We start from the raw sequence: 15,172 nt of genomic DNA on the forward strand, positions 1-15,172 counted from the left end.
GTTGGACATTCCCTTTCAAAGCCCTTTAAATTACCGTCTCAATACTTCTTACATTATGTTATTTATTTTGGTTATTGTAAATCTGTATGTGTACCTAATAGGTTGTAGTTTCCTTGAATGGAGAAGATAGATAATATTCCTCTACTTAATCTCTACACCAGGATCTTACAATGTAGGTTTATTCCATTTTTCACATTAATTCAATGTTAATTGAATGTGTTCTCCTGCTGTGTTTATTGGTAATCTGCTCCTCCACCATGCATTCCCAAATGAACAATGTTTTTTTCCTAACCCAGAAAATATGCCTTTCTTCCAGCTCAATTTATCAATAACAGGCTTTATATTCACTCACTTTTAAGTGGCCATTTATATTTTTGAAAGAAATAGCTGTTTATATAGGTCACAACATATATTCTTTTATTCTTACCTTTAATAATTAACTACAAATAATTAGGGGTATAGATATGGGTAACTTTAGGCCAGCGTTTTGAAGAAATGTAATTGCTTGTTCTATGATTAATATTTGTCCCAAAGTACATTCACATAACAATCTTTTATGACAAGTCCTCTCTACCTTACAGTTATGAATTACCTGTGGAGGAGGGGTTGTTCAGACATCACCAAGTCCTATTGTGAGGGAATGGTGGGCCTGGGAATGGAGCACAAGTCCAGTTCCAGAGATGCTACTTTTTTCTCTTCAAGTGTACAATTCAGTTGTTTAGTATGTCCACAGAGTTGGAGCTATCACTACAATTAATTTAGAACAGTTTTGGCACTCTGTAGAGAGACCTCATACTCTTTAGCAGTCACTGTCCTTCCCTGCCAAATTCCTCCCACCAACGTGAGGCAGATACTAGTCTAATTCCTGTGTCTACAGATTTGCCTCCTCTGGACATTTGATATAAGTGAAATTACACAATATGTGGCCTTTTGGGTTCTGACTTCTTTCATTTAGAATAGTGTTTGCAAGGTTCATACGTGTTGTAGCATGTATCAGTACTCTAGTCCTGGTAATTGTTATCTCTGATATCTGTTGTGTGGGAAACCACATTTTATGTACCTAGTCATCAACTGATGGGCATTTGGGTTGTCCCCATCTTTTGGCAATCATGAATCAAACTGTTTTGGACACTTGTACATAAGTATTTGTGTAAACATATGGTTTTATTTCTCTTGGGTAGATATCTAGGAGTGGAATTGCAGGATCATATGTTACTCTATGTTTAACTTTTTTAAAAACCCACCAAACTTTCTTCCTGAGTAGCTGCAGTGTTTTATATTCCAACCAGCAAAGTGTGATGGTTCCCATTTTCCCACATTCTCATCAACACTTGCATTGCCTGTTTTGTTTTTTCTCAGACTAGACATTTTTTTGGGGGGGTGAGGTGGCACTTAATTGGGTAGAGATGATACTCAAAGCAGTTCTCTCTGCCTTGTGACATATAATTTGGTATTTAGAGTAAACTTTAATGGAATGTGAGGCACATTTAAAATTAATCGAAGAATATTTACAATGAGAAAAGCATGAAGTTCTGATATAGTCTTCATTACACCAAAATTATTTAACAACAAACAATTAAATTTATATGCCAAAGATTTTTATACTAGGTTTGGTTTTCTTTTTTTTTTTCTCAAGCTGGAAATGGGGAGGCAGTCAGACAGACTCCCGCATGCGCCCGACCGGGATCCACCCAGCACGCCCATGAGGGGGCGATGCTCTGCCCATCTGGGGCATCGCTCTGTTGCAACCAGAGCCACTCTAGCACCTGGGGCAGAGGCCAAGGAGCCATCCCCAGTGCCCAGGCCATCTTTTTGCTCCAATGGAGCCTCGGCTGCAGGGGGGGAAGAGAGAGACAGAGAGGAAGGAGAGGAGGAGGGGTAGAGAAGCAGATGGGTGCCTCTCCTGTGTGCCCTGGCCGGGAATCGAACCCGAGACTTCCGCACACCAGGCCGATGCTCTACCACCGAGCCAACCGGCCAGGACCTAGGTTTGGTTTTCATAACTCATAATAGAAATGGCCATGCACACATACCAAAAGTGAGATACTAGTCAGTTTTATTTTATTATAAAGAATGTATGAGAGGTGAGGCTTGTATTTCCCAGTATGTGCTGTTTGTGGATATAGGTTGAAAACAATAATAGTAAGAAGGTTACAAATGTTCACAATATCTGGAAAAAAGTCATAGTTAATTGTTCTTATACAGTCTTTCTATTGGGCCAAATTTGGCCATACTTATTTAAAGTCTATTTGGCTGTTTATTTGCTTTTTTCATAAATAATTTGATGCGAAACTAATAACATTTATTTTTTATCTTATAGATTCAGTCGGCAATGTGTTGTTGACAAGGACAAAAGGAATCAATGTAGATACTGTCGATTAAGAAAGTGTTTTAGAGCAGGAATGAAAAAAGAAGGTAATGTATAACATAATAATGATATTTAACATTACTGATGGAAAACATTATACATGCATTCTTTTTTTTTTTTTTTTTTTTTTTTTTTTTTTGTATTTTTCTGAAGCTGGAAACGGGGAGAGACAGCCAGACAAACTCCCGCATGCGCCCGACCGGGATCCACCCGGCACGCCCACCAGGGGCGAAGCTCTGCCCACCAGGAGGCGATGCCCTGCCCCTCCGGGGTGTCGCTCTGCCATGACCAGAGCCACTCTAGCGCCTGGGGCAGAGGCCAAGGAGCCATCCCCAGTGCCCGGGCCATCCTTGCTCCAATGGAGCCTTGGCTGCGGGAGGGGAAGAGAGAGACAGAGAGGAAGGAGGCGGGGTGGAGAAGCAAATGGGCACTTCTCCTATGTGCCCTGGCCGGGAATCGAACCTGGGTCCCCCCGCACGCCAGGCCGACGCTCTACCGCTGAGCCAACCGGCCAGGGCCATACACGCATTCTTTTAATCATAATAACCTTTCCACATGAGTTCTGATTTTTCTTAATGAAGAATCTGTGGTTTCTTGAATTTAAGAATTTATGCAAGGACACCAACACCCAGTCTTTATCTAATGACTGTTCGCAGATACCATTCTCTTTACTACTCTGTTATACCTGGCAGCAAAATTGTTGTCTAGATAACATTACCATATCCAGTTCCAAAGATAAATGGCAAAATCTATTGATAGGTTAAAACTACAACTGTATTTTTCAACACATTTTTATTGTCAATAAGATCGAATATTTTTATTTTGTAAACTTTAACTGGGCCTTGGCTAGTTGGCTAAATGGTAGAGCACTGGTCTGGCATGTAGATGTCTCAGGTTCAAGTCCGTGTCAGAGCACACATGAGAAGTGGCCATCTGCTTCTTTTCTCCTCCCTCTGCCCCTTCTCTCTCTCTTTCTCTCCCACAGCCAGTGGCTCCATTGGTTCCCCCCCTCCCTGGGTGCTGAGGATAGCTCATTTGATTCCGGCATTAGCCTCAGATGAGGGGTGTGGGTAGATCCCGGTTGGGGCACTTGTGGGGGTCTGTCTCTCTATCTCCCCTCCACTAATGTGGAAAAGAAGGAATAAAACAACAACAAAAAACATTAATTGAACATTTGCCTTTGCATGCACTAATTTATTTATTTAACTTATATTTAGCACTGCTACTTTCCAAACCCTGTTCTGGGTGACGAGGTTTCAGTAGTTAATGTAATAGCATATTCCTCCCCCTCAGGGAGCTTATTTTACTGAGGGACAGAGACATAGACTAGATACTCTATTTTAGTGTAAATTAATTTCATTTTGTACATATTAAATAATCTGATTATATTATCCTACAATCTAAATATGGTTAATGTAGAAAGGTTTTGAACACGTTTAAGTATTGACCAGGGAATAGTCACTATAAGATTTTATACTTATCAGTTTTTTCATGTGCTTATTATGCCTGTCATACACAGAGATATTTTTCACAACTATTTCAAAAACTATAAAGAAATTAAATTAAAATCACATCACGATTCTTTAGAAATGTCAGGTGTACCAAACCTATCTTGAATGTACCTATTATTTTTCTTGTCACTTGATTTTTTAAAGAGACAAAAATTCTATTAGTTTCATTCAGGTTGCTAGTCTCAAAAAAAGTGAAGGTAAAAGAAAGTTCATAAAATTAAAAGAGAGATACTTCTTTATTTAAAAATAAGTTTTATTTATTTATTTATTTATTTTACAGAGACAGAGAGTGAGTCAGAGAGAGGGATAGACAGGGACAGACAAACAGGAACGGAGAGAGATGAGAAGCATCAATCATCAGTTTCTCGTTGCGCGTTGCGACTTCTTAGTTGTTCATTGATTGCTTTCTCACATGTGCCTTGACCATGGGCCTTCAGCAGACTGAGTAACCCCCTGCTGGAGCCAGTGACCTTGGGTCCAAGCTGGTGAGCTCTTTGCTCAAGCCAGATGAGCCGGCGCTCAAGCTGGCGACCTCGGGGTCTCGAACCTGGGTCCTTCTGCATCCCAGTCCGACGCTCTATCCACTGCGCCACCACCTGGTCAGGCGATACTTCTTTATTTAAAAATGACTTATGTCTAATGGCTTATTTGGAAGTGTATGGGATTAATTATGTACTTTGCCAATCATTTTCACCCATCTCTACTTGCAAATCACCATCCTGTATTTCCTGTAAGAGTTTTACCCTTTGTTATTTGAATTATTTTCAAAAATAGGGAAATTATATCTTCTATTAGTCATAGAATAATACATTAGTTTTTTTCTAACTAAATTAGAAAGTAAATTTTGGGTTCTAGAGTAGTTATATTTCTCTTATTTACAGTAATAGCATTGTATCAAGCTTTGATTAAGATGGAAAAGTATATAAACATGGTTTTATGTCAAAGATGATAGCAGTAGGAAGGTTACAAATGTTCTCAGTATTTTTTAGCATTTTTTTTTATTTTTTTTATTTTTTTATTTTTTTTAAATTTTATTTATTCATTAGAGAGAGAGAGAGAGAGAGAGAGAGAGAGAGAGAAGGGGGGAGGAGCAGGAAGCATCAACTCGCCATATGTGCCTTGACCAGGCAAGCCCAGGGTTTTGAACCAGCAACCTCAGCGTTTCCAGGTTGACGCTTTATCCACTACGCCACCACAGGTCAGGCTAGCATTTTTTTTTAAAGATTGATCATGTAAGCTGAATTAATAAAAGCATATAGTTTACATTTCAATTTTTATCTTTATAATATATTTTATTAGCATAGGCTGAAAATCAATAACAATTTTTGAAAAAATAAAAGGAGAGGGAGAGAAAGCTACTAGTAAATATTATTATTATTTTTTAAAGACTTTATTCATTATAGAGAGGGGAGAGAGAGAGAAAGAGAGAGAGGGGGAGAGGAACAAGTAGCATCAACTCCCATATGTGCCTTGACCAGGCAAGCCCAGGGTTTTTTGAACTGGCAGCCTCAGTGTTTCCAGGTTGACGCTTTATCCACTGTGCCACCACAGGTCAGGCGTAAATATTATTTTTAAATAAAATATTAATGATCCACACCAACTTAAAGACTATTCACCTGTAAAGGCAAAAGTTTGGTATTTTCTCTTCCAAATTAATGAGTTGATAGTTAATAGTACATTTGGGTAAATAGTAGATTTGGGCATAGGAATTAGAGAATTTTTTAAATAAAGGAATAACTGCATTAAAAAAAATCTGACAGCTCATTGTTCTATCTTTCCAGCAGAACAGAGCATTAACTTAAATAATTTAGGGGCTACAAGACTTGTTTTTATTGTTTTTTGGTTAACAGAGATAATTTACCTCCTAAATTTTAAAATCCAACTTTGACTTACATTATTTTTTACATGACAAATACACAAGTTAATCCCCTTCTGACTCTTTCTTATATTTAAAAAAGGAATTTGGGAATGCACATTATTCTTTCTGCCCTTTCTGGGGGCGGGGAGTTAATCTAGCTTTGTTTTAAGAGCCTTTTATTTAATAAGGGAGATTTCTTCACCTTTCCCAAATGCTGAATTTCCAACCTCTGTCCTCTCAGGAGAGACCCCTACTTACTGCACCTTTTTTTTGACTAATGATTGCAAACTTTCCCCAAACATTGTTTCACGAGTGATCATAAGATTGCAATCTTAAAATCAGCATAAGTGAAATAAATTTACTTTCTGTTTTTGCTGGCAGTTTAGAGGAATAAGAAAATGGAAGTTTCAAACTCTATCACTCATATCTTCCAACAGTGAATAAATACACTCTTATCTTTGACCCGGTCAACCTCATAGGAGATACTCTTCCTGCAGTTATCTTACAGTTTTAATAACTTTAAGAGACTGGAGAACCATCTTGCTGAAATACAGCGTGGCTAAACTGGCTGACCCAACACTTTCTAACGCTCATGCCATCATGAAGTCCCAAAAGGCAATATTTTATGAGCTCAACTGACAAGCCTGGTTCTTTCAGCTTTTAAAAGTCATACAGAATGAAAATAAAGTATCTTCAGTCAGACCGCTCCCCAACTCCAGGTCTTATTAGAAATGTCTCTTCTCACATTTTATACTTTATTTTGTGACCCACCTGGAAGAGCACCGAGCAGGAAACACTGTGGTTTTTCTTCCCTAGCCGTGCAAAATGAGCGTGACAGAATCAGCACCCGAAGAAGCACTTTCGACGGCAGCAACATCCCCTCCATCAACACGCTGGCCCAAGCGGAACTTCGCTCTCGCCAGGTACCCCGGCTGCAGCCTGCGTCCCACCCCGCGCAGTAGAGTCAAATTTGGCTGTTGAGGCATAATGCTAACCTCATCTAAGTTCTTTCAGATGTGCTCATTATCACACATATGCAAATTTAAAAGTTTTACTTTGAAACTATTAGGCAGACTGTAAAACTACACTTTGACTTTTCCTGGACAAGTTCCTGTTTATGAAATTGGACGATGAAATGAATTTCAAGGGTAATATTGGAGAAAAAAACACCATTTACTTATAAGGTTTATTTAAAATACTTAACGCATAGCACAGTGCCCTAGGGGCGGTATCTTGTTTTAGTGATTGAATGTGTAAAATCAGTTATCACAGCTTTGGGGGAGTTGGGTTGAGACCTATCATCAGAACTTCCTTCCTTGCAAGTGACTTTTGGACTCAAGAGTTCATGCTGGCACCTGCTTTGGAATCAGGAATTTAAAGGGAGAGCCAGAATTAAATAAAAAAACACATGAGAAAATTTAAGTTTCTAGAATGAGAATATCAGTTCCAAAGTTTAAAAATATAGATTACTAGTTCTATACATAAATATGAATTACTTAAGAATAAAAAAAACCCTTTGAAGACAGTTTATTTTAGCATTGCTCCTATTAGAAATGTGAGTAATATTTTTCTATTATAAAGCAAATGATGAAATAGCTAACTATTAATCCAGTCCCATAATGAGTCAGTGCAAATACATTCGTTTTTGATAACCCAAGGGTAATATCATTAGGTTAACCTCATCATTTCTTGACAATTACTTGATGGTCCTATCAAGTGTTTAGAGAATGGTTGGAAGGGGACGTGTGAGGAAGTACACCTACACTACAGAAAACATGTACACACGCTAATCCAAAAGTTTCAAAAAAGTTTGGAAGAATTTTTAGAAAGCGATTTCTTCAGCAGAACGGCATGTAAACACCACTCATTTTAATATAGTTCAAAATTATATATAGCTTTAAAAATTATCATTCTGGGTTAACCTTTTGAATGTTTCTAAGTCAAAGGTTGGTTTCTTGATTTTATTTGGATGCGTTTCCCCCAAGTTTGGTAAACTTTATGACTGGAAACATTTTCAACAAATACAAGATGAACTTTTTTAATGGAAAGTTCACTGTTTCATTTAAAAAAAAATCACAAAGCATATTTCATGTAAATACTCTGTTATTTCTTTGTATTGTCATTTTGAATTATGAAACTCCCCAAAAGCTGAGTAACTAATTCTATAGATGTGGCCAGCAGAATAAGATAGTCTCCCACAGCTTGTGCTACAGGGGATGTTTTCAATTTAACTTGTTCTGAAAGGTATTTTATATCTCAATTTTAAAATATTTAGTATATTTCAAGATACTCTGACAATGATAGTGTCACTTGAATGGTGTTTACTTGTTACAGTCATCAAAAAAAATAAGCGTATTGGTTACATATTATTTTAAATGACAAATTGCTGTAATGTTCTTGGTCATGCCAGATTTCAGCCTCAAGCCCTGGTGCAAGCACAGACATAAATATTAAGAAAATTGCAAGCATTGGCGATGTCTGTGAATCCATGAAACAGCAGCTCTTGGTCTTGGTGGAATGGGCCAAATATATCCCTGCCTTCTGTGAGTTACCACTGGATGACCAGGTAAACATTAAAGAAATTCTAGATACTTTAAAATTTTTTTTTGAACTTTGCCCAGTGTTTGTGTTCTCTTAATTGTAATAAATCTACCATATTTGACAAAGGTGAAATTATCTGATGAGAAAAAGATTGGTTTTTCTTATTCATTTTCCTCCTTGTTCTACCAAGAAGCACAATGGCTTAACTCCTATGTTAGGTCTTTTGTAACTGTTGATGGGATGAAGTTGAGCAAGACACAGAGTTCTTCCCTCTTAAAGTTTAAAAAGACAGATTGCAAGTGACTGCCATTGTGAGACCAAGGCTTAGCAGAGCTGATGTCTGGGAGGCAAGTGGTACACTCTTGTGTCTGGGTGTTTACTGCAGGTGCCTGTGAAATTTCTCAAAAATGCCATGCTACTCCTGGATAGAAACCATGCAGGTCATGTTGGCATCTTTGTGGGCACTTTGTGTAATGAATATATAAATTTTTGCCTTGTATATTGTCAGTGTTTGTCTAGCATTACTATATAAAAATTATAGGTCTGGCAAAAAGTGTTTAGAATCATGCTCTGACATCTACAGAGAAGTAGAGACAATTCAGATATAATGAACATATATTGCCATATTTTGTCATATATATATATGAAGACATTTTAATTCTTAGTCTAGAATTGATTCTTAATTAGCTTATGAAGATTATATTATTAGTTTCAGATTCATTTTGAACTCTTCCATCTAAATAGCGTATACTCTCTTGTAGATGCAGATAATTTGAAAATTTCTCATTCCTGCACACTGAATAAACCATGATATGTGTTATACCTAGTGTATATCTTTACCTCCTCTGACAGTGTTGTTTACCATGGCTATACAAAAACAAAGAAACAATAAATGGGAAAGGTGCAGTTGTTTAAAAAAAAAGCAAAGAAGGACAAAATATTTACAAAACAAGAGAAAAAGTGATCACAGGAAGTTTAGCTACATTACTAGAAGAGCATTTCACTTGGTGACAAAATTATGTATATCCTGTGAAATCTGAAATCCTTCTCAAAATGTTCTGTAACTGCCTTCCTGTTATGAGTCATGGTTATTGACATATCATAAAGATAGCTCGGCTCAGAAGATTATTTCAGGGTGAATAATGCTAAATTGCTAAAACCTACTTGTCTCACCCCATGCCATATAAGTTGGTTATGTTATTTATCAGTTTTATATGTTTATTATCGCTCCTCTTTAAAAGTTGCTGACTTAAATATGGAGATACTGATTTTTAAATTGGAAAAATGAATTCCAGGAACCTTCCAAAAACAGTTTTTGTTTACTAACTCAGACTTTAATATTAACAATATAACATTAACAGCCATGGGTTACTTTTGCCATTATAGACATATAATAACAAAGGCACTGGGGAGTGAGCAGTTGCATTATACATTGGATGATTTTCCTTAGTGCTCTCAGGAGCTCTGTGTCATAAGTTTTATAATCTCCACTTGACAGTTTTTAAAACTGAGCTCAAAATCAGTTTAACTCAATAAATTCATCCAAAAATATTTATTAGGACTGCTGTTCAGTTTTAGGAAGTGTTAAGTCTTTGGCAGTAAAAATTTAGATGGCACCACTAGTTTCATAAAGTTTACATTCTATTTGGGAGAGACAGACAATAAAAAAACAACAGGTGATGAGTAAGTCAATTCTAGGTGGAGAGACATTCTATAAAATGAAGTGGGATGAATTGTTGAACAATGGCTGGGGCTGAAGTGGTAACAGATACTTTAAACTGAGGGTCAGAGAGGATTATTCTTGAGACCTGAATGACAAGGGGTTGATCATACCAAGATCGAGGAGAAGGCATTCTGGGTATAGGGACTGCACAGTCAGAGACCCTGCAGTGAACAGAAGTGATGGGCCTGGAGGAATGCCAGCCAGGGATGTTGCAGGGGAAACCAGAGTCATACCTGGGAGACAAAGCATTGGGCTGTTACCTGTGAGGCCGTGGGTGAACAGTTTGATGTTATTCTAAAAACAATCAGATGACAGAGAAGAGTTTTCAGCAGAGGGGTGATATTAAGTGATTATTATTTTATAAGTAGCATCTTGGAAGCTATGTCAAGAAAGACTTAGGATGGAGGAACCAGGAAGGAAGCATGAATACCTGTTAGGTCCGTGGAGTATACTGTAGGGGCCAGGGGACGAGTGCCAAAGGTTTGGGCTGGGGTGGTATAGGATTTGCTGGGCCATTAGGGAATAATCTTACTTTTGTCGTAAACAAGCACATTGGATGATGATGAAGGCGTTGGAAAAGAGAAGCATTACTTTGAAGTATATATAATATTAGATTTGACACACTTCCTATAATCTCTGCTGGCAATTTCCAGCAGGTAATTGAGTCCATGCTCGCAGCTCAGTTGACAGCTTAGGGAAGAGTTGTAGGTCCAGTCTTGAGCACATTAGAACCCACACTCTCCGTTCTCATTTTGCTAGGTCACAGGTCTTCACTTTGCTCTTGTTTATTCAGCTTATTATGTGTAAGAGTTTGTGTTGTGCACATATTTTCTCATTTGGTCCTCATGTCTACAGTCTGGAAGTTTAATCACTGTCTCTACTTGGTAGAAGAAAACAAATGAATCCCATACCTAAATGATTGGCTTACCCAAGTTCAAAGAGGTGGTATGTGGCCAAGCCAGAATTTGAACTCTGCTTTGTTTGATTTAATTTCATGCCAAAACACTTAATTGTTCTGTTAGGCCTTTTTATTTGTTTGTTTGCTGACACTGTAATGACTTTTAAGTTTTAGAAATTTTGTAAAGTAAAACTCTATGAAATTCTAAAATAGAAAAATATAAGGCTTAATGATAGCAATGACCTATAAATATTATAGTTTGTTAAAACAAACAAACAAACAAACAAACAAACAAAAATGTTTCAGGCTTAAAGAACTCTAAGTTAATAAGGCTCAATGATACCATATTTTAATCATCATATTTTATAATAATTATTCAACTTGGGATTTTTCATTAAGGTGGCCCTTCTGAGAGCGCATGCAGGGGAGCATTTACTGCTGGGGGCTACAAAGAGATCCATGATGTACAAAGATATTCTGCTTCTGGGTGAGTTTTTTTTTTAGTCTAAGAAGACTTTATGCATGCTTCATTCCTTCATAGGAGCTAGTCTATATGTACCCAGCATTCATGGGCACTGACAGATGGTGCTCACACTTTACAAATTGGATTTAAGTGATCCTATCCTCGCTCAGGTTCAATTTTCCTGGCTTTGATTACAGGGAAATTCAGAGTGCACGGAGATATTCATGGTAAATTAACATTTAAAAATAAGAGAAAGCTATTGCTCAATGAACAGAATCTTGATGTGTGTTTAAACTATCAGGGCAAAGAATGAGGGATTTGTGTGACTTATAGAGTCTCAATGTTGTTTCACACTCCTCTGTGTCTACTTAATGACTGTAATATATGATATTTAATACATTTTTAATAAATGCATATATCTCCCATGGTGTCATTGCCCATCATATGCTACAAAATTCTAAGTTAAAAAAAATCTGGTGACAGAGTCTGAAAAATTCTGATGGTTTAATCTCTGCACCAGAAGAGGCAGAAGTAGGATGACAGGTAGAGTAGAATCTGGGTGGGGAGGGTAGGACACAAGGGAAAAACTTTTACTTCATGAAGTTCTTATCCCCCCACCCTACTGAACTTATAATATTAGGTTTACTATTGAAAGAGTTAATGTAAGATCCTTCTATGTTTATCAGCTCCACCTCTCTTTAGCTTCTGTGAAATAACTAAAATGTTTATTTATGTGATAGCTACTTTGTCTTTAAATATGAATAAATTGAAAGTAATATAATAATATTTATCAAGCACTTACTATATAACATGCATTGCTCTAAGTGCTTTTTTATATGTATATCAGTACTATCTCATTTAATCTTCACAATAACCCTAAGGGATAGGTACTATTATTTTTAGCCCATTTTTCAGGAGGCAGAGAGAGTTTACCCAAGATCACAAAGTTAGTGAGTGATAGAGCCAGATTCTAAGCCACATAATGTGACTGCGGAGACAATGCTCTCCAATCTATGTATTAAATACTCTGTTGCATTTAAAGGACACTACAATACCATTCTCATAGATCTGGATACTTGCTTAGGATTGTTAAAATATGTCTCAAATGTAGTTACATCTGCATATACCTACACCACCGAAGGAGTAGTGTTTTTAATCCACTGTAAAGCCAGAAAGATTCTTTAGGTTTGTATTATGCTCATTAATAAGACACTAGTAGATCACTGACAAAGCGGAAAGCTAATTATTATACTTTTGTTTCTCCCTTGTCAATTATTAGCTTGTTTATTAGCCTGTACTTTAGTGTTATCACCAGTGACTGAAGGCTGTTGAAATACATGTGATCATATTATCAATGTTATTGATCCTTTAAATGTCCTTAAGTTTTTCTAACAACACTACTGAGAGAGGAAGTACTATTATTATTTCTGCAAGGGAAGGTCTTTTAAAACATTGGCTTGTAAAAATGTAATGCTATCTAATCTAACTATTTTGGGGGGAGGATGATGATGATCTTTCTCCCCCCACCCAAGGAAATAACTACATTATTCAGCGCAACAGCTGTGAAGTCGAGATCAGCCGTGTGGCCAACCGGGTTCTAGACGAACTGGTGCGACCGTTTCAGGAAATCCAGATTGATGACAATGAATATGCTTGTTTGAAGGCAATTGTATTTTTTGATCCAGGTTGGTTTCCAAAGACTCATTATAAAAAATAATTATACTGAAAATAAAAGTATTTTTGATATTGGAATATTTGCAGTCACGTGCTGTTAAAGAGCCCACCCTTAGGCTGCCCTCTTTATTTCTTTATTAGATGCGAAAGGGTTGAGTGACCCAGTGAAGATTAAAAACATGCGGTTCCAAGTGCAGCTGAGCCTGGAGGACTACATCAACGACCGGCAGTACGACTCCCGCGGGCGGTTCGGGGAGCTGCTGCTGCTGCTGCCCACCCTGCAGAGCATCACCTGGCAGATGATTGAGCAGATCCAGTTTGTTAAGCTTTTCGGAATGGTGAAAATTGACAACCTCCTCCAGGAAATGTTACTGGGTGGTGAGTCCACTTGAGAATCCCTAGTTGATCTGTTAGATTTCCACTATCCACTTTAGAGAGTAAGTTTGACACTTTTCTGTCCAAGACATAAGGAACTCAATTTTATTTTATTTCATTTTAATTTTTACATTTAGAAAGTCTGCATTACCCATTGAATGGGGACAAAACACGTGAACGTGTTGAAATTCTCATTATTGCAATAGATTTAGCTCCACATAGTCTCTCTACCCTCAATTTTCAAGTCCTTCGAATATGAAAAATAGAGATATATTTCTTATTTTTAATACTCCTTGAAGTACATTATATATTTTTTGTGCCTTTACTCCAAAAAGCTCAAGAAGATCAGAATTGCAACATAAACTAAAATACATATTTATGGTAAATGTCTTGAAAAATGGACACTTTGCTCCTAGAATAATTAATTGACATGATACAGTGAGCAGAGGAAAATGAGATTTTGTTCCTGCAGTAAAAGTCAGGAATAAGTTAAGAAAGCATTTATTCTGTGTTCTGACCTAGATTAAATATGTCCTTATAAAATCACTTTATTTTATTTTTACTATTCTGGTGCTTAATGTGTTCCTAATGATATCTTCCTGAAATAAAAGTTGTTTATGCTATTAGGGTGATCCCGAATACTATAAACTTGAGGTAAGTGATTCTTGGAATTGCCTTAACAACAGGCAGCCAACCTAATGATTCCAGGAAACAGCACACAAGGTCCATTATTAATATACAACATAATATGATACAGCATTCATCTAGCCAATGTACACTGAAAGCTGACATTGTCCTTAATATGGCAGTGGTTCTATTAATTTATTTTTGAACTCCCAAAAAGCACTTTGCAAAAATAGCAATATTCAAGCTGTCAATCAGAACATTTGTTCCAAGGTAAGCTTGCCATTTCTGATTAGATATCGCTAATGCACCCATCTTTTTATCTTCTGTAGGTGCTTCCAATGACGTTAGCCATCTCCATCATCCAATGCACCCACATTTGTCTCAAGATCCATTAACTGGACAAACCATACTTTTAGGCCCCATGTCAACACTGGTTCATACAGACCAGATCTGTGAGTATCTGGGCTCCTTTTTAACCACAATATGTCTTAAACTTAACAACCTAAGAAAAAGGGGGAGTTGGGGGAAAGAATCTATTAGTAACCAGGAACTGCAAGATTTGGGTACAATGTCCCTTCCAGAACTCAACTGTGGGAGACTGTGATAATCAGCATGTCACTTATTCTCCTTAGGTATGAGTTTATTCCCTAAAAATGGGGATATGAGCACCTAAATCTTTCTACATCATAGGTTTGGGAGCCGAAAAGAATGTACAGGCAGACACATCTTTGCTGGTCTGCAGGTTCATAGGAATGACTGTGTAAGCTAGAACCATGCAAAGAAATTGAATAATCAGTGGGACAATGATGGCTACTTGTGACCTTTAAAAATGTTTGCCATGTAGTGTTATATGTCAATTATACCAGTGGTCCCCAACCCCCGGGCCGTGGACCGGTACCGGTTCGTGGGCCATTTGGTACCAGTCCACAGAGAAAGAATAAATAACTTACATTATTTCTGTTTTATTTATAAGTCTGAACGATATTTTATTTTTAAAAAATGACCAGATTCCTCTGTTACATTCATCTAAGACTCACTCTTGACACTTGTCTGGGTCACGTGATACATTTAACCATCCCACCCTAAAGGCCGGTCCGTGAAAATATTTTCTGACATTAAACCGGTCCGTGACCC

The 15,172-nt window shown here is 37.3% G+C and overlaps 1 protein-coding gene across 2 annotated transcripts in view; it reads left to right on the forward strand.

The window, feature by feature from the left end:
* HNF4G (hepatocyte nuclear factor 4 gamma) overlaps positions 1-15,172 on the forward strand; it is a 108,273-nt gene that overhangs the window by 86,239 nt on the left and 6,862 nt on the right. For both annotated transcript variants that reach the window (XM_066266348.1, XM_066266347.1), the window contains exons 3-9: positions 2,321-2,415; positions 6,554-6,660; positions 8,148-8,303; positions 11,299-11,386; positions 12,895-13,047; positions 13,178-13,414; positions 14,368-14,490. In XM_066266348.1, coding sequence (XP_066122445.1) covers positions 2,321-2,415; positions 6,554-6,660; positions 8,148-8,303; positions 11,299-11,386; positions 12,895-13,047; positions 13,178-13,414; positions 14,368-14,490 — 959 coding nt within the window. The remainder of the gene's footprint in view (positions 1-2,320; positions 2,416-6,553; positions 6,661-8,147; positions 8,304-11,298; positions 11,387-12,894; positions 13,048-13,177; positions 13,415-14,367; positions 14,491-15,172) is intronic.

Source organism: Saccopteryx bilineata, chromosome 3 (assembly GCF_036850765.1).
Source record: "Saccopteryx bilineata isolate mSacBil1 chromosome 3, mSacBil1_pri_phased_curated, whole genome shotgun sequence".
Classification (NCBI taxonomy): domain Eukaryota; kingdom Metazoa; phylum Chordata; class Mammalia; order Chiroptera; family Emballonuridae; genus Saccopteryx; species Saccopteryx bilineata.